At 39.5% G+C, this 20,969-nt stretch overlaps 1 protein-coding gene across 1 annotated transcript; it reads right to left on the bottom strand.

Moving 5' to 3' along the window:
- Positions 1–7,337: 7,337 nt before the first annotated feature.
- LOC139728200 (sulfotransferase 1C2-like) lies at positions 7,338–20,700 on the bottom strand. Its single transcript, XM_071639162.1, has 7 exons — positions 20,671–20,700; positions 14,835–15,019; positions 13,035–13,162; positions 10,567–10,813; positions 9,867–9,961; positions 8,208–8,385; positions 7,338–7,453 (listed from the first exon to the last, which is right to left on the bottom strand). Exons 2-7 carry the CDS (start codon positions 15,010–15,012, stop codon positions 7,338–7,340), a joined length of 942 nt encoding a protein of 313 aa, XP_071495263.1. The 5' UTR covers positions 15,013–15,019; positions 20,671–20,700.
- Between the last annotated feature and the right edge of the window lie 269 nt (positions 20,701–20,969).

Raw genomic sequence — 20,969 nt, 5'->3', positions numbered from 1 at the left:
GGAGAAGGAGGTTGTTGCTCCAACTCTGCCCCTCTCGCTCCTTCCTCCTCATCTCCCTCCTTTCTTTTCTTCCCCCTCCCCCTTTTCCCTTTGATTGCCTTCCCTTTTGGTCTCATATTTGACAGAGATGCTTTCTGGTTGAACACTTAGAACAGAGTGAGGATTCGAACTTCGCGCGTTTGGCTTTATACCCCCTGAAACTCAACAGTTGCACAAATTGTGTACCTACGCCTTACGAGTCCCTTACGAACGCCTTACAAACTCGAAGAGTTGTTCGTAAGAACGCTACACGAATCTCCGTTCGTAAGGCATCCTTACGAGAGACGTATAAGAGCCCTCTATGAACGACTTAAGGCATTCTTACAATTATCGTATTAAGGCTCCAAATAGAATGGTATCTCGACCCTACAAAATCGCGTAGTTCTTACGATGTTCGTACGACGACGCCTTACGAAGAGAGGGTTTCGTACGAAATTAAAAAAAAAAAATCTTGGACAAGACCATCGACCAGGCTACGAACTTACGAACGGTCTACGAACGGTCTACGAACGCTGGTTTCGTACTGCCTTCTCACGAAGATCTTACGAAATTTTCTAAAAATTGTTCAAACGAGGTTCGTAGCAGTTCATAAAGGCATTTGTGACCGAGCCTTAATTTCCAATTTTGTGACAGGAAAACTGTCATGTTTTCGGGTTTGCTGCTCCCTTTCATCGGTGTTTATTCGGGTGCACGTCACGAGACCGACACCCACGAGTCATACAGCCCACAAGTTATACAGCTCACAAGTCATACAGCCCACTAGTCATACAGCTCACAAGTCATACAGCCCACCAGTTATACAGCCCACGAGTTCGACACTGAGTAAATAAAGCCCACGAGTTCGACATCAAGTAAAATAAGCCCAGGAGTTATACGGCTCACGAGACCGACACTACGCACAAAAGGCTCATGAGACCGACAGTAAGCAAACAAAGCCCACGAGACCGACACTACACTTAAAAGGTCCACGAGACCGACGCTACGCATACAAGGCTCACGAGACCGACATGACGCAAAAGAGGTTCACCAGACCGACGCTAAGCAAAGAAGGCCCACGAGACCGACAGGATGAACAGCGCCACCTATAGACCAATAAATTGTATAGGGTGTCCTGATAATAGCATAGGAAGATATGAGAGATGGAAAAGAAGAGTTGCCATCTCCGGCAGGGTGTTACCCCATCAGTTGCCCCCCCCCCCCCCCCCCCCCCCCCCCCGAAATGATCAGGATCTTTAATTGTGTTTGCATGGGTGTGTGTTTGTGAAAAAAAAATGAACAAAGTACAGTAAAAGTGTGTAACAGATCTTTCCACAATAAACCTGCGAGGGTGTTGATTTAGTATTAATAAAAAATAAAAAATAACGTAATCCTCTATTAAGGTAGCGTTAGGGATTCGGAAAAAACCAGATTCATCCATGAAAACAGCTATTGTATTTCACGATAAAATGTACTGTTCGGAGGAGAATAACACAAGCCACAAAATTGAGGTGAATCCCTGCCATATAAAACGTTTTAATCAGTAGAATTACATTATAGTTACAGAGAAAATTACAAATAGATCTTACTACAAAACGTCAAAGCAGGAGGGTAGAATATCTAAAATAGAATAAGCAACTAGTGAATCGGGAAAGAGAAGAGGTAAAATATATATCTTGTCCATCTCCTAGCTAAAAACTGGGAAAGCCTATTAAAATAGCACGATGGCATTATCAAAGCTCTAAAATTAATCCATGCATCGTTATTGTCCTCTTTTAAATTCATATGTGTTTTTGTCTCTTTTTTTGGGGGGGGATGAAAAATGCTAATTCTTCTATTTTTTGGGGGGGGCGGGGGCATGAAGAATACAATTCAATTTTTCTACTTGATAACAATGTCGCTCCCTGACACACTTGCCCCCCCCCCCCAGAAGTATGTAGAAATACATATTTGATGACGTTCATAATCATGTAGATGGTCACCATCTTTCAATTGATAGCGTTACGAAATTAAACCCGCCAGTATGTTATTTTTCCGTTCATGGAACACCCTGTACAGGTGATTGACATGTAGATGGCGCTGTTTATCTTGTCGGTCTCGTGGGCCTTCTTTGCCTACTGTCGGTCTCGTGGGCTTTCTCTGCTTAGTGTCGGTCTCGTGAGCCTTTTTAGCTTAGTGTCGGTCTCGTGGGCCTTTTTTGCCTACTGTCGGTCTCGTGGGCTTTCTTTGCTTAGTGTCGGTCTCATGAGCCTTTATTGCTTAGTGTCGGTCTCGTGGGCTATGTTTGCTTAGTGTCGGTCTCATGAGCCTTTTGTGCGTAGTGTCGAACTCATGGGCTGTATGACTCCTGAGCCGTATAACTCGTGGGCTGTATGACTCACGGACCTAATATTGATGTCGGTCTCGTGGACCGTATGACTCGTGGGTGTCGGTCTCGTGGGATGCTCCCGTTTATTCACAGGCAGTTGAGTCTGAAAAGGCACCACAGCAAAATAAGGCCGCAATGAGGGAAATGGTTCTTTTGGCAGTGACGATGCACGACGTCACAATAGTCATTATCCAAGCACCTGAATATACTCATTTATAAGATGCACATAATCAGGTGGCGGCGGAGATGATGGGATCAAAGAAAGACCTTCGTTACTAGTCCATGTGTGTAGTAGGTCCATGGTGACAGCATGGCATTGTCAACTTGCTGATTTGAATATTCATAACCACTGGTCAATAAGTGTTCCTGAAAAATTTCGGAATATCAGAATGTCATTACATGTACTTGTACTTTATCAATTTTGATCTTTGTTTGCTCTGTTCTGCAGAGATTTTTGCCCTCTTTCTTACGAAATAGATAAAATTCTGGAGTGGATTTCTTCTTAAAAGCAAAGTAGGAAAGCACTTACACATCCGGTATAGTAGGATTTTTATGAGGGGGCCGGGAAGGGGGCAGGGTAGGCGGTTTCAAAATTGGAAATAATAAGCTTGTCTGAGGAAGTAAAGCGACCGAGCGGGATATTGTCTGGGAGAGCTGTTTGTTTGTTTGTTTGTTTGTTTGGTGTTGTTTTTTTATTTAATTTTTATTTATTTATTTTATTTTTTATTTTTTTTTAATTTTTTATTTATTTATTTATTTATTTTTTTTTTTTTTTTGGGGGGGGGGAGAATGTTCAATCTTTTCGGAAAGGGGGTTTGGGGAGGGGTATACGTAGTCCCATTCCCTGACGAGGGAGCTTTCGTTATTTTCAAACTGAAATTCAACTTTCTCGTGTGCACACACACACACACACACACACACACACACACACACACAAACACATACACTACCAAACCCCAACCAAGGGTAATGTTCCTGATTTTGAGTGGTCATTTTCATCAATTTACTGATCTAAATTAATTGGATTTCCCTCCAACATGAGCAAGCTTCTTTTTTTCAGATTGAAATCCAACGATGCGGTGCACATTATTTTAGGGTGGAATATTTCGGGTCATCTCACGACAAGCTCGACAATCAAAAAAGGTCCACGAATCAGACACTCACGAGTCATGCAGCCCACGAGGAATAAAGACCATGAGTTATACACTAGGCAAGTGAGGCCCACGAGGTCGACACCAGGTAAAAACAAGACAAAAGAACAAAAACAAAAATAATCAACTGTTGGTCTTCACATGTACTGAACAAATTACTTTAAAATACATTGTATAGCATCATTACGCACAGCGATCGTGCAGGGGGAGGCGGTGGGACACACGAGGGATTTCTTGCATGGTTGCCTGATTTTCTCATTTACTGCTCAAATCATTGGAAAATGTAACATCCAAGCCTGGCGACAAAGCGGGGGAGGGCGTGAGAGCTTTAGCAATTTTTAAATGTGAAATTCAGTCATTTGGCACACACGGTGGGTGGAATATTTGAAAAGTGTTCAATCCAAAAAATAAGGTCATACATGGCCAATTAATCAAAATTTGAAGAAAAAAAACACCCAACAGACTAAATTCCCGAATTGTTTGGTGACTTTCTCATTTATTGTGCAAACTGAAATAGTGGGGGAAGGCGGGGTGGGGTATATCACTTCCAGATAAGGGAGCTTTTGCACTTTTGGAATTAAAATTTAACCATTTATTTTTGTGCGCACTTCGGGTAATCATTCTATATGGAATTTTTAAATTAAAAATATATTCATGTTATAGAAAACAGACTAAATGAGCTTGTTGATTAGATTGTTTCCTGGTCGCAAGCGGTGTGTGTTCCCGCTATAGTTAAGGGCCTGTTACCACGGCTGCTACTTTCCTGAACGAACGTTTGCGGCCTTCGGCTATACACTGTATTTAATCAGTACAACGATGGATAGGAATGTCGCTGTTTGAAGGCAAACTTGACACATTGTATGGGCCTTGATTGAAGCAGGGAGGTGAGATTGAAGGTCAAACGCATGCAGTCATTTTAATTTGACGATTGTGCCATTTTATGGTCCCGTGACAGGTTTTTCCTTTGTCAACGAAGAACTAGAGTAAAGAGGTTCGTAAAATTATCACATGGTAAAGATTGTAATAAATACAAGTAGACTATTGCCGTGAAATAATTTCAGAATGGCAGCCGTTTATTCCTCTCTTCTTTCACACTCACTATGACGTGAACACTGGTTGTCTGCTAAGCCCTAAAAATACAGCACATAATATTTGGAAACTTAAACACAGGCAAAAAAAAAAAATGATACTAAAACATTGATGCTGTTATCATTACAGCCAAATGGATATCACAATGTACAAACGGCAACGACAGACCGGAGACATTTAGAACAAAACAAAAACAAACAAGTAAAAAACAAACAAATCAAAATCTCAACTACCACCGACATCCGGAACGCCTTACACCTTACACCTTACATGAATATGGTTCGATTAGAATTCATTGGGAATCAATTTAGTTGGTACGGCAAGCATTGCAGATATCCGAAAAGTTTATCAAAAATTTATATAAGCAGCAGGAAAACACAGAAGAAGAAAGACCTGAATATTGCAATTTACTGAGATTGTATTTAAGACGGGTCAAGGAATGCTGACATACTGACACGAACATCAGTCGAAGTTTTCACTTGTGGGGGAGTACAATAATCTACTTTAGTAGTCAAACGTACTTGCTATACACTGTATACATGTGCAGCTGTACATGTAGGTTTTTTTCCGCCACATATTCTGTCAAGATTCCGCGAATTCATTGTGTTATAGAATCTGTTTTAAATCTGGTATCACAACGTGTTTCTACATGGTTGGGTATTTCTAAACCGAGTCTCAATATGTGATAAAACTATTTTGTATGATATTTGGTTCTGAAGGGATATTGAAAAATGTAACAAATTACGTTCCAATGTTAATAGGCATATTCGACAAGTACCATCAATGAAGTGAGGGTGTACCTTGGCATGATTTTGGATCCTATAGCTTAAAGTGAAATTTACATAATACAGTATACAAAATTCTCGTATTAGTAAGTTAGTGCGTTTCGTTTATAACCCCTTTTAGGGTACCAATTCAAATTATCTTATTCGAAAATAGTACATAACGCGATTATACATCTAATTTTAGATTATGGAGACATATAATACGGAACGGCAGCTGATGCTAAGTATAATTATAACCCATATACACAAATTGAAAATCGAGCTATTCGCATTTACTTGAGGTGAGCCCCTATGAACATGTTTCAATTACAGAACTTCATACTCGTGTGGGATATACTTGAACATGTATATCGCTGTAACCTAGACGTTCGTTGTCATCGAAATGCCATGGTTTATCAGGCAACTAATGAAGTGACTTTCCGTACTTACAAGGATTGTTCAAATACAACCAAAATTATTACTCGCTTAGGTCTAACGGACAATTATACATGTATCTACCAAAACCAAATATGGATTACTGCAGAATAAACTGTTGTTATACAGGTGCTCTTTAATGTAATGGTATTCCTTTCAAACTTTAGTTGTGTGATAGTTTACCAAATTTTAGAAATAAGTTGAACACCCTTTCTCCTGATTTCTTGCAATTCTCCGTCTAACGTATCTCATTTCTACCAAATATTTATGAGTAATTTTTATGTATCTATTTCTATTGAATTAATTTGATTTTTTTGCCGCATCTATAATGCCTCACGATCCCATGAAAAAACGGGTGCTGTTCGTTATTCCGAAGGTTCGCTATTCCGAAGGTTCGTTAATCCGAAACATACAAATTCCCTATACCTTGACGTTCGTTAATCCGAAAATGAAAAAAGGTTCCTTAATCCGAATATTTGTGGCGTTATTCCGAAGGTTCGTTATTTCGGAGATTCGTTAATCCGAAAATAAAATTCGGAATAACGAACCTTCGGAATAACGAATCTTCGGACTTAAGAGCCTTCGGAACAACGAATCTTCGGAATAACGAGCTGTAACCGGAAAAACACTAGTATTCTTGTTGATACAGCTGAATGGGCTCGTCCCTCTATATTGATGCGCATTTGTTTTCTTTTTATGTACTGTGTCCGTATGGACTACATCTTAAGACCGTTTTGCCTTTTTAACTCTATTCTTTGCATTTCTCTGCTTTTCAATGCTTCAGTATACGAAATAAAAAGATACCAATTATGAGTGACGACACAATGAACAATCCATCACGTGACTGACTGATTTCAGTCTTTTGCAGCATTAGAAAGGTTCACATGTCAAAAGGTCGCATACGAATTTCATTACTTGTCACTCAAAAGAAGTCGTTGGCAGGAAAACGCTTATACAAAGTACAACCTACGCAAAACACAGCCTAAAGTTTATCTCAATCAATTGCTTTGTCTCATATTTATTATCTGGTCGAACTCGAACTGTCAAGCATGGAAAAAAAATAAAATTGAATCCCTAAAAGGCAAAACAAACAAAAAAAAAAGAACAGGTGACAGGAGAAAGCAATAAGATCAAATTCAGCAGTAAATTGTACTAAATGATTACATGTATTTACATTTTAATTCGTTATTCTCTTTCAACTAGAAATTACTAAAACGCTTCAGGGAGCTGTAAACATCCTGTAATCACAAGTAGTACATGCCTTCCCTTTACACCTGCTTTATGTTTTGCAAAAGCAGTTTTTCGAAGTGCATGATCAGAATAAATGGCATGTATTGTACATTTGCTTCCGTTCTATCCAAAACCAAGCATAGAACGAACTGGGGTTGGGTGGGACCTATTCTTTCCTCGCTGTATCACAACTTGCTCGAACTCATTGTACTCTCAATATTTCAGAGTACATGTACATGAATGGAGCATATAAGGAGAGTAGCGATTAACAGTTTTACTCTGTTCTTATTCTTGTTCAAACGTGAACTCGAGTCCGGACCCAGCCAGTTTTTCTTCGTAAATCATGTCGAATCGCTCATTCTGCTCGTTACTGAAGTAGTTCTTCCAGTCACCTATCGTACCTACAACAGAAGAAGACGAAGGAATAAACAGAGATACACTTGTAAAAAGAAAAAGAATATAACTTATCGTTCGACATCGCCAGAGTAGTCAATTTACAAAATATCCTCGCTATACAATTTCATCAGTGGCTTTATCCAGAAAAAAAAACAACAACGAACAGACGAAACAACAACAACAATAACAACAACAACAAAAACAAAGTCCATTTCATCTGTTTACCGCTAGATTAGGTCAGGTCAAAATACAAAGAGTTAGTACGCTTAAGAATCAACGTTAATGCTTTTGTGCTTTATACAGTATTATAGGTTCCCGAACTGCATCTTAATTCGTCTTCTTCTGGCGATACAGGGCGGCAGGATAGTTCAGAGGGTACAAAGCGTATTTGCCTTTCTATTGAATTTGAACGACTCGGGTTCAGACGCGGGTTCAAGCCCATCAAGTGAGTCTTACTGTGTAATGTTGTGTGTTATTATGTCGTCCCTTCTAGTAGAGGCAAAACCTTCTGCCCCTCGAATAGGCCATCAAATCAAGGTCCCGTGTGTGAGAGAACCTCGACCTATTCACGAACTAAACCACGCATCATTCATTCATTCATTGCAAAGAACAAGGTGCATATTTAAACCCGGAAAGTTTTCGCCCGATTCAGTACTGTACTCACAACTGGACAATGGAAGATCAGCTAGGCACAGTTGAATATGTGCTACCCAGTCATCTTGATCAGGTGAAAAATGAAAACAAACAAATGATACACACCTTTCCTCATGAAGGACTTGCTTCCTTCTTTCACTCGCTTGATAACTTGGTCTGGATTAGAAGTCTTGTTCTTCTTCATGGCATCAAACGTGCTGCTCGCCACGATCGCGTCTATTGTCTCCTCTGAGAAAGACTTTCCCATGAACTCGCTGATCTGCTTGATTGACCCCTTTATGTCCTGGGAGGATTACGAAGTTTAACGATATAGAACAAAGAAAATAAGAAAAGAATAGAAAGGTGAAATTGTCAACTTGGAAATTAAGGATAACGATTACACAATCTGCTTATGATTATTTTCATACCTTAACATCTATCAAACGTGCGAGAATTCTTTCATCTTCTCAAACACACAAACCACATTTTCAAGCAACTGCAGCGACAAAGAAATCAAAAGATTTTGAAATCTTTTAAATCTATAACACTGAGATGCAACCTCTAGGTCATATGAACGCAAATTTTCATGCAAAATTTTGCAGCGATCGTGCGATCGGCGGCCGAGATCTGAAGGGGGGGGGGGTCAAATTGACCCCCCCCCCCCCCGTAAAAACTTGGTCTCAAATAGCCCAGTTAAAATAGGGTTAAAGGGGCATTCCACACGATTTTGATAATTTCACACCATGGAGTATACATAAATCGACAACTCCATGTATAGATTTGTGGAATTTATTGTGGTCCTTGAGCAGAGAAACCAAAACTCTGAAAATCTTAAGCAACAGTACACTAAACAGTGTTGATGACATAGGAGCCTCACATTATTTCGGAAATGTATCAGTGTAGTGTAATTCCATTACAATACACATTGCTTAACATTTAAAGGACAAGTCCACGTTCATGCAAATGTGGATTGAGTGAAGGCAACAATATTAGTAGAACACATCGGTGAAAGTTTGGGGAAAATCGGACAATCCGCTCAAATAAGTTATGAATCTTTTAGGTATCTACGCAGTCACTGCTTGATATGAAGACTATCACAGTGTATGATGCCACATGCGTACAACAATATAAGGAAAATAAAAAGAGAATTTCACAGAACTTTACATTTTGAATAAAGTGCACATTTCTTCGACTTGTTACTGACGTATGTAAAGGGTAATATTATTCCCCTCCCTTCTGAAAGAGAGAAGTCAAGTGTTCTTTTGTTACGAGAGAAAAGTAAAAATATGTTGAATTTTCTTTAAACTTTCTTTCTTGTACACGTGTGACATCACAAGCTACATGTATAGTAGTCTTCTCATCCAGTCGTGCCTGAGCAGAAACTTCAAAAATTCATGACTTTTGGACGGATTGTCCGATTTTCCTCAAACTCTCACTGATGTGTTCTACTAATATTGCTGCATTCACAAAACGCACATGGCTAGGTGAACTTGTCCTTTAAGTTCACCAGTGTAGAATCTATGCAGGCAGCTTCCTTAATTGAGCCCCAACTCATGCATTCTTATTGTGAGGCTGCCCATGTCATCATCCTTGTTCGTTGCAATTTGTTATAAATCTTGAAAACATTCTCCTTCCTCATCCCCAACACTATACATTCTGAAACTCTGTACGCAGTATAACTGATTTATAGTTGTTCACATACAAAAGTCTGAAGATCATCAGGAGGTCTAACCTTTAACCGCGGTTGCTATACAGATGGTTAGCAAAAGAATAATTTCAAGTTACCTTTTTCATATCTTCGTATTTGAGAAAAAGAACGTTGGGTTCGTCTCGTTTTTTCCACCAGTAGAGGACGCTATCGAACCATGATCCGCGGGGCACTGTGAAGAAATGTAGTTAGACCGACGTCATAAGTTAATCTAAGGATCGTTTGTCCTGTCATAGAGACACAACCGAAGTGTCATGCATTTTTCCCCCGTTGATATCGCGACCTATACCCGTCTATTAAGCAGCAAACACACGTTCACTGTCAGGGTGAATGTGTCGAATGGAGACAAATATACACACACACAAAAAAAAATCTTCAACTGATAACCATTTTAATGTATATTGCAGAAAAATCAGAATCACTTCATCGACTCTCTGATAGAAGGGGAAAAAAAAGAGTAAACAATCATCTATTTTTCTCTCCAATATCCATCGGACTTTTAATCAAATTCCAGATACACGTTAGTGGAAGCTGCACCATTTAAGTTTGTGGTCAAAATATGCAATTTACCTTATAAAGAGTAACATTTGCGATCACATTCTTTATTCCTAAAGTGCTTGATGGTGAAAATTTCAGAGATAAAGAAGTGTCCCATAAGTCTATAAAGCCTCTGTGTGCTTCGAGTGCTGACTGGAGCAGAAAAACCCACAGCATTGTGCACACTGTCCAAAGTCCCTGGCATAGAAAGGGTTAAGGTATAGTGCAACGAGACTGTACCTCTGTCGGCCATGAACTCCTCGTAGAAAACGTCCCAGGATTCATAGGTGGGCAGGTTAAAGGTCATCTTGCAAAAGTGGAAGTAGGAGACCATCATGTCCTTGGGATTTCGGGCCACGTAGATGACCTTTCCTCGCGTGCTGTCGCGGATACTGTCCGGTAAACACTTGGTCGGTACCTGGGTCTTTAGTATCCTTGGTGACGGCTTCTCGTCTGCAATCTCCGTCTGCATCCGAGATGTGCTTGCCTGGAGAAAAATCAGCAGTGGACGAGTGGATCAACACGATGACCACCATCATCAGCAACAACAACAACAGCATGGACATTTTGGCTAATTGATAACAAATATTTGAGGTACAGTAGATGCAAATAATATGGACTTCAGCCAATTTGCGACACTGTCGAGTCAAAATAGATGGAGATGACGCTAAAATTAAGTGGTTGCGGCTTTCTAGCAGAAGGTCATGCAATGTAATATTGCAAAAGTACACGAAAATAACCCATTTAAAAATTGTCTGGTGTGTCAAGTCTACTTTGAGAACGTTAATTAAGCAGAAATTGTACTCGTGATTTCCTGTTTAAAAGACGGAATTTCCGGACATGCCACACTAGATATTGCGCCCTCTTTAGACAGTGAAGTAATGAGGAAGAATCTGGAGGAATTCGACTGTGGCGCACAAGTAGAGGATTGTGGCGGCTTAGCTGAATTCCCAACGTGGTTCTGGGCCCCATTTCATTGAAGGATGTTAGAATACCAACTCTTGACGCTAGAATAGCAACTTCCCGTAGCAACAGCTAAACAGGATGCTAGTGTCTTGTCGTTACCATGGGGCCCTCAGAAGACTTTGCCAAGTAATACGATGTGATGATGCCTTGTATAAAATCATGCGGCACTGACGATTAACCCACTGATCTCCTAGATAGAAATAGGCGGCTCAACCCAAAAGAGAAATATTTTCCTTTCTCGGCTTCTATTACCGTGGCCGAACCATCGCATCGTATCGCTCTGAAATAAGCACCTAGAACCTGGGCATTTTCTTTTTCTCAAGCAAACAATTCTAGCGAGAAAAAAAAATAATAATATGGCCTTTCATTTTCATTGTTATACGAAGCTTATTGGTTTGGTCCACTGACCAAGCATTATGTGGTAAACATCCGCACATATAGATTGTCCCCCCCCCCCTCACCATTTGATTATTATCAACAACAACGCAGAACATTGTACTAAGACTTACACCTACAAGAGTTTATGACCAGAAACTTATGTTATGGTTACATTTGGTGATCTTTGAACTCGAATTCAGGGTTGTGATTCCTGACTTGTCAGGCACTTAATCGTGGACATGATCTCTATAGTTTTTATCCTTTCAAAAATGGTTTATCAATGGACATCGCGTCTACACTTGTGACTAAAGATTAATATTTTAACTAGACTACAGTAACCTTCGACCCGGACCTTTGATCTTTCACAACTTATCATTTCATGGAAATAATTAATCATTCAATCCTTCCTACAAAATCATATTTTCACTGAACATTCCTAGATGACTTTTACAACGTAGACTGAGAGTGGCATTTTAGCCAAAGTCCAGTGACAGTCACCTAACATCGAGGGATTGAGCCAAAAATCTATTCAGACCATCAACAGCTCACCAAGCATACCTGAAACAAATAGAATAATGAACATCCATGGAAAGTTCATTAATAGATAGATAGATAGATAGATAAATAAATAAATAAATAAACAAAATCCAACATGTTGATATAGAATGTTTTGTTCTGACATATAAGTTTAGCACGCTACCACGTTAATAAGTTATGGTTTTATACAATGAACCAATTTTCTTTGGAGGCGGCTCACTATACCACCATGATAAGTGTAACTATGACAACTCCCAGTGACGAAGCTCCGGTACTATTACAATGAATTAAAGTGGGCTGCAGTGTTTTATCACGGCAATGCAGATCACTCAATTTTCCCATTTAACGGTCCATGGAAGGTATAGAGGATGACCAACCGGAAGCAACTAGACGTTACGTAAAATTACGCAAGTTCCTCTTCGTTATCAAGTGTAATGTCATTTGCAGTTTCTCTTCGTTATCAACTGTAATGTCATTTGCACTTTCAGTGAAGTGATATTTCTACTTCCTCGTTTCATTCTTTTCTCTGTTCTATCACACAGTAAGCCAAATCTGATACAAGAATGCCAATGAAACCAACAGATATGGTGCATTAATAACACTATGTCTTCTTTTCTTTCTAAAATACTATTTTTCGCAGAGCTGCAGGAAAACTATTGTGTTGAGACTGAGATCGCAAGCGCATTGATGATATGCCTCAGTCTCGCGTTTAGAGAAGATTCTGTTTTTGTTGGTGTTGGTTTTTTTTTTTTTACGAATCCGAGTGCACGTAGCAAAGCGGTGCCATGAAAGAGCGGAGAAACTCAAGTGCGAAGAAGATGACATACCCCCTCTATGTTCATGCTCTCTACAGCCTCCAAGAATGGGACCACTTTCATGATATGTACGCCTTCAAGTTGGCTCTTGTCCCCGTCGTGGTAGGCCAGTAAAACAATTTGCTGTACCCATGTTGTTCCTGGAATAAAAAGGAAAATACATAAAGAGAACGGCGAAAAAAACCCCAAGATGACAGCTCTACCGTTTGTTTTGTGCAACAGTGCACTGCAAGGGTCAATATCGGTTAATTTAGTAATTACCTGCTGTAGTGAGTGATGTGCAAAGTCTGTCGGACACTAGAGTGGGATGGGAATAAAAACTAGATAGATTCAGTTTCTATCAACTCTTTGTACCGTATCATGCAGTCGCATTAAAATGACAACAACAACAACAGTCGATCTCTTTTGGCGGGAGCAAGGTCTAAAGCATAGTTATTGTAGGGCCTAGACACGATTACATTCGGAAACAATATCACATGCCTTCCGCAAAGGAACAAACAACACAACCTTGCGTCGAGTTTATTCTTATATACTTTTCAATCAATGTCGCCAATAAGTGATGATATCAACACACAATGGCAACATTCAGGCCAATATGGCAGTAACTACTGTATTTACAGGGGGTCTAAACTGGAAATGGTGGAGCAGGATGCGGGATATAGGTCTGGGATTGGCACGACCGTACTTAGATTTTCTTTTTCTTTATCCGAGGAGGGGAACAAGAATATCTATGTTCAAACTTGGGAAAAAGACGCTAGCGAGGGAGCGCATATACAGCTACCGAGCAAGGGGAGGGTTTGGAAGGGGGTAACCTCCCCGTCCCCTCCCCGATGAGGGAGATTCTGCATTTTCACACTTTGGGTAGGGAATTTGAAAATTTTTCTACCAAAAGAGTAAGACGAATATATTGATTATATAAAAAAAAAATATACAAACTATATATGATTTTTTTTTATTATTCCGTGACTTCTTCACAGGAGTTTACTAAACAAATTACTTGAATCCAACTGTTTTAAGAGCAGCATCCGAGCAGGGCTAGAGTGAGAGGGAGCGGGGGCATCCCCGCAGGGAGCAGTATTACGATTGAAGGGCTAGAGTAAATTTCGCCTCCTGAAACAACAACAACAAAAAAATAAGACATATCAACTGTGTTGTCTAGTAGTGTATTGTAAATTTATCTTCGTTTGAGAATTATATGAAAGAATGAAAGTAATGACATATCTAAGCAGCAAAGGAATTGGCATTAAATAAAAACCAAATACCTGATATTCATACCTTGAATCACAAGATCAAATGTCAAACTGTGTAAGGGGGACTTGTAAATTCTACCAACAAAAGGAAAATAAACCCCATGAAATTTGTAAGATCGCAACTACTGAACTACGTTTTAACAAACAAAGGGAACCAGTGTAAACGAACACGTCATCCATCGCTTTCCGGCAGCGACACTACTGCCAGGCTATTCCTGGTGGCCGGCACTGACACGATGAACTTCAAAACTCGGGACAAATACCCAAGCTCCGAAATTCCGACATTGTTATATTAAATAGTTCAAGGCGGACAAGGCATATTATATGAAAGCAAAAGCTTATTAAGCAGAGGGGTGAAGGTAATATGATACATAAGTTTTCTTCAATCTGTCTGCCCTATGTAAATGAAATTTGTGAGATCGAAAATGCTGATTTACATTTTTATCATATGTAGGGCAGACAAATTCGAGAAAACTTAAACCTCATATTTTCACCCTTCTGCTTCGTAATCTCTTCCTCTCATTTAACCCAAGAGATGTCATTACTACTTATAAAGGCCTACCTGACTTTGGATATGTTATAAGGAAGATATCGTCGTCCCGTACGGTAAAATTCCTTACGGCTTCAACGCAGCGAGCTGGCATGAATTTGGGCATGAGCACGCCTTCGTACTCGTAAGAGACATCGGCTACGTAGGCCGGTGCCTGATCAAGCAGCGTGGATGAGTTTCCGTTACTCATGACTTCTCTGCAACAGCGAAAAGAGAGAAATGACATATGGAGAGAAGGGAGAGTGGGTCAGACAGATAACCAGGAAGTGAAATAACGTGCAATATAGTTCTTCTATTGAGGTACACCCTTTCTTTACTTTCGGAAGTAAAGAAAGCACTTTTTACTTACTTCTCTAATCATGAGTAATCATAAATCGATGGCACAAAATCTCAATTGATGGATTGCTCAATGAAAGTTGATATTCATACTTCGCAAAGTTGCAGGTATTTGATTCGAACCGAGAAACAACTAGAAAAGCACTCTGAGAGCGCCATCAAAAATTCCTGAATCACTACCAAAATCATTTGTTCCATGCATGCAACCTTATCAACTTTTCATACAATTGCAAGTTTCATCCAAAACCGTTCACTGCTTTTTGAGTGATTTTGCACACAGCCAGACAGACAGACAGACAAACAAACAAACAAACAAAAGTCGACAAAAACAAAACCCTCTTGGCGGAGGTAACAGGCATGAACATCATCCATAATTAGTTGTAGAATGGAGTGGCTATGCCAACAGGTTCATGGCATATTTTACATAATAATCACTTATCAGTGTAATCATGTAGACGACTGCAGTATCAAATATATTTTTTATTGTAGATCACTGAACTCCATAAAGATTACATACGGGATCATTATTATTACCTCACTCTATGACTTTGATGACATGAACCCTGTGTAACCTTGACGTCTTGTGTAATTAATTATTTGCATACCTGTTTCTACCAGTCACCGAGACCAAATTTTTATCATGCAAACACAATTTCTGCGACGTTTGCAAGCATATAGCTTGTAAATTTGAGCCATTCAATATCCAGTCAAACACAAATATGAATGAACGGACAACGCATTAAAATCAAACGACATGGTCCAACAAGGTTCTCTGCTTTCTGAGGAAATAACAGTGACGTCAGACAAGATGAAAGACTTCGTGAGAAAACACGTCTTTGAATAAGTACACAATCGACTCGGGCAAGGAATGTACTCTGAGCGTAAAAATCGTATCAGGGCAATTACCCCCAGGGGGCAATTACCCCCCAGCTAACTACTGGTTAGTGGTAAGGTTAGAGAAAAGATTAGGGCTAGGGTTAGGTTTAGGGTTAGGAGTTTGGGTTAGGATTAGGGCCAGTTGTCTATGACGTCATTTCTGTTTCAATGCATAAAGCAGACAAATGTGATCGACATTTCCATTCGAGACCTGGAATAAACAGATGTATGTTCACTGAATCAACTATTGTTTGACTGGGTGTAACTTTCACTTTGTAAAATTTGCATAAAATGGCTGTGCTGAAAAAACAAAATGTCCTTCCTCAACGGCAACAAGAAAGGTCCACTGTGGGGTACTTATCTAGGACACGTCTACTTCCTTTATACGCGAAAGTGGGCGAAGTACTGTATTGCAAATACCAACATGCAGTATAATTGTTGGTGTATCTATTGAGCATAGATGGATATTTAACAGTGATGCCTGATAGAATTTCTGTTTTAAAATGGACAAGTGTAATCCAGTATGCATTCTGACAACCTTGGTGATGCGGAGAAAACGATAAAGTGATAGGGCATGTGGTGTGGGGTGATTTGAAAGTCGTAAGAAGAATATAGAACCATGGATTGCATTGTTGACGAAGTAGAGATCGCTTTATTGACAAAGTGTGAGTTTTGATTACTCAGCATGTGTCTCTTCTTTATTGCTATGAATAATGTTTATGAGTCAACATTACGTTCCTGCGAGAACGACTGATAGGGCATGCAGTGCCGAGATTGAATTCACACAAAAGAATTGTTACTTTACTACAATGTATCCGTCATCCTTGAATCAGAACACGCGACAAGAAAGAGAAAAGGTGTAAAATGTGCTGATTACGAAGTCTTCCCACGAGTCTAAGTGCGGTTTGACTGGAATCAATGTAAAAAAAAAAGAGAGAAGCAAGTCATCACTGGTTACGGTAACGATCAACCAATAACATCACAACATGCATGCGATTCGATAACAATCAACGTCAGAATGAAGTATAGGCGGAGATATCCCTTCTCGACTAAAACTCTCACTGGCGTTCAGTTAGTGATCATATCAGAAAAGAAACACACACACACATGCACACACACATACACACCCATATTCACAGATACAGACACACTTGGAAGCTATTTTAGATATTCAGAGAGGTTTCCTTTCGATAGATTCATATTGAAGAGCAGATTTGCAGTGACGGGGCTGATTTTCCTCTCGTAAAAACGGATATAAGGATTTGCAGAGAAGTCCATATGATATATTATTTTATTAATGATATTATCATTTTATGACAGGCAGTCGTAAACTGATGTACACACGTACATCCATGACTCGTTGTCTATGACCCCATTGGATCCTTCATTATTTAAGGACTAAAGTACAAAGAGGGGTAAATCCACAATTGAAGTAATACACGAGGATTTTATAACCTTACAACCAAATGACCATTATTTCGTTCACCAGCATATATCACTCTTCATACCAGCATGAATATCGTTTGCATATCTTTCGCCTATTTTGTAGTTTTTTTTTTGTTTCCGGCCTTAAATAGAAAACAAGAAAAAAATATAATCTGATAAGTAAAAATATTTGCCAAATACAAGAAAAAAATATGTACGACATATTGTAATTGTCAGATTCTATAGTTTACAGTAAACTCTTATGAAATGGGCAGGCATTGTTGGTGAATCAAACCTGTAATATCAAGAGTTGATAAGCAGGTCTCTATTCGTGACTTTTGTGAAAGAAATATGGAACCACGCGTATATCCTTAACATTTTCATCGTTGTTTTTAAATATACAGAGAAAAACATATTTTGTTCTCTTGGGGGGGGGGGGGGGGGGGGGGTTAAGGACGAGACAGAATTTCACTACTTAACCCTAAAAAGACTGGGCTATTTTGGTAGCTCGAAAGACTGGGGGGGGGGGGGCCTAAAGGGCCCCCCTTAAGATCTCGGCCGTGGATCGCGCGATCGCCGCGGAAATTTGCACAATGGTAGTGTGCGATGTAATCTGCAAGATCGTATATTCAAATTTTCCAGAATAGTCTTATTTTATTTTATTTTGATTAACTATGCTAATTTATGCGAGAAATCAGACTTTTTTTATCTAAATCAGTAAATAAAGCTCCAAAAGTGCTCATTTTTGGTCTAGATATTCTTTGTAGCATTCTTAGCAAATGTACTTGAAAAAAAATTCGCTATCAAAATCAATTTCTAATCTATTTTATTGTTTTATGAATTTCTTATGTATTTCTTTGTTTTTTCGACCTTTTGTTTTTGTTGTTTTTTTCAGTAAAATTTGTGGCAGACCCTTTTTGAAGCATAATGCTACTAAAACAAATTGATTTTAGCCATTGAGAGTAAAAATAAGCATATTTATATGAACCATGTGATAAAACTCAATTTGTATTGACTTTGTACACAAAATCACATTTTTGAGCCATTTTCGGTCTCACGTGCATGTACAAAAAGTTATGTAACTTCAGAACCGTACCCCCGGGCGTCACAAATTTGGTGTCAAAATGTGCGGGGAAACTCGAAAGAAAAAAGTCATAGAGCATCGCGGTGAGAGCATTGCGTGTTGCTGAGTAATCGCGCGAAATGTCGAGGGGGGGGGGGCCGTTTAGGCCCCCCCCCCCCCCCCAGTCTTTTTAGGGTTAAAGTAAATGGCTCACAGTCTTTCATACGACTAAAGAGAATTTTCCCTATAGTTGTATGTAATAACTTCATTTACAGTTTGTATATTGTCAGGTGATTATAATGTCAACGCAACATCCGGTGACTTTCGGCCTTTTCGGCCTTGGTTGCGGCTGTGTATAATAAATGAATCATGACAAATCAAAATCTGAACATTAAAGGGACTGTACAGTAGTGGTTGAGGTGGGGATTCATGTTTTGAACATTCCTAAGTGAGATAATGAGAAACCTTTTATGAAATATGAAAGAGCATGTGATTTTAAGAAGGATTCAACGTTTATTTGATGAAAATTGGTTTTCAAATGGCTGAGATATCCCCAAAAGACACCCTTTAAGATTACAAAATCAGTGTGATTATAAATCATATACATGAATAGATCATGGAGCTATAAACGTAGCTCCATGAATAGAAGTATAGATTCAGATATTGTGGCTCACGGGGTGTTGGCTGCAAAATATAGCTTATCAAATTACCATAAGGGGAGTAGGCCAACATTTTTTCCCCGTTCGCACATGATGTGGAATAGTGCGACCTTCCGGATGTACACTGTATTATGAAAACACGACTGTGCGTATGAATCAGGGAGGTGAACTCACCTCCCTGGTATGAATAGACGTATGTGCACACACACACACACAACACACACACACACACACACACACACACATCCATACAGCGATATATGACATCTAATACTGTATACCATTCTGTTTGTTCACGGAATGGTAAAGTTTCGATCGGTTGAGAAGGGGCTTCAGGTTTCCAACGTTTTTTGATGATCCTATGATTTCTTCTTCTTCTTTTTTAGATAATGAGAGATCTCTTATGAAATATGAAAGAGCATATAAATCCTAAGAGGAATTTAAAGTTATTTGATGAAAAGTTGTTTTGAAATGGCTGAGATATCCAAACTATTAGGATTGCCTTATCAGGATTGCATTGCTCTACTTCTTACTTTTTGGATATCTCAGCCATTTCAAAACCGATTTTCATCGAATAACCTTTAAATTTCTCTTAGAATATTATTGCATGCTCTTTAACATGTCATAAAGTGGTTTCTTAGTGTCTCGCCAGAAGTTAAAAGCTGAATCCTCACCTCAACCAAAATATCATCCCTTTAACTAACTTTAACATTGTGTGGAATGTCCCTTTAAAACATGACAGCATCCTTCCTCTCGCTGGATATGAACGACTGAGGGCGATGCACCTTTGACCATGCATGGTTGATTTACATGTATTGTACAGTGTATATACCACATTCAGAATTCATCATAGCGCTGATAACAATAACACATTCACCATTCACATTTATATAGGATTCTTGTGTGAATATTAGATGCCTTTGTCATAAGTACGTCTGCATCTGCGGAATACAATGCACAGTAGGTGCGATCACCGAGTTTGTTGACACAGGGTTATTCTGCATCTTACCAGACTAATTGCTCTACTATGATCCATCGTCGCAAACTGTCAATGCAACGGTATCCACTCATCCTCCACTACACTGTGTAATTATATACTACTGAACTAGGATCTATATACACTGTATAATATTTTGTATCATAACGACACTGAATTAAAGTCCTGAGAGCTACTCTGTACAGACTCGGCATTACGGGCCGCAGATTGTACAGTATTTGCACATCATTTTCATGCGAATATGTATAATAATGTGAGATCAGCTATAATGGGCAAAATAATATTGTACGGCGAAACGTTAATGCAGCTGCTGTGCATCGCTGATCGCCTAGTACCTCCTTGCACACACTAACCTCTTTACTACAAGACCGGCGACGGGATGCCAGTCCTGAGCTCCCGGGACATGAACCAGGGTCAAAGCAGGGAGGTGGGTAAGGATATTCCACCTCCCTGATCAAAGGGTAACCTGAAGACCCTAGATACAACACTTACCTGCGTCTGCCTTCCTACGATGATGTCAAGAGACGGAAGCGGTAGTGACTGTCGATTTCTCTGTCAATGTTCTGGCAAGTAGTGTGATGGGAAGTGTATGCGCGCGTGGAACGAACAGACATGTAGACAAGCCTCAAGGAATGGGGTTTGCCGTCGAGGATCTCGTATGCTAGTGGGCGTTGAAATGGGAATGCTTTGTGTTTTGGACCGCAACAGGCAGCAGCGCGTGGCAGTCCTGAGTGACAAAATAAACGTGCACCGGTGACTTACAAAATAATGTACAACTGAGGAGGCGAATG

Source organism: Diadema antillarum, unplaced genomic scaffold (genome assembly GCF_040938485.1).
Source record: "Diadema antillarum isolate AM-2024a unplaced genomic scaffold, OU_Dant_1.0 seq00000169_RagTag, whole genome shotgun sequence".
In the NCBI taxonomy this organism is placed as follows: Eukaryota; Metazoa; Echinodermata; class Echinoidea; order Diadematoida; family Diadematidae; genus Diadema; species Diadema antillarum.
Note: the sequence above shows the minus strand (reverse complement) of the source record. Positions and strands in the feature narration are given on the sequence as shown.

What these genes read in the sequence shown, in the direction of transcription:
- LOC139728200 (XM_071639162.1), bottom strand. Translation starts at nt 15,012, where the DNA reads ATGAGTAACGGAAACTCATCCACGCTGCTTGATCAGGCACCGGCCTAC. An exon ending in AGAGCATGAACATAGAGGGG is followed by an intron (nt 10,814 to 13,034) that starts GTATGTCATCTT and finishes ATTTTTCTCCAG; the next exon opens with GCAAGCACATCTCGGATGCA. An exon ending in GGAGTTCATGGCCGACAGAG is followed by an intron (nt 9,962 to 10,566) that starts GTACAGTCTCGT and finishes ATTTCTTCACAG; the next exon opens with TGCCCCGCGGATCATGGTTC.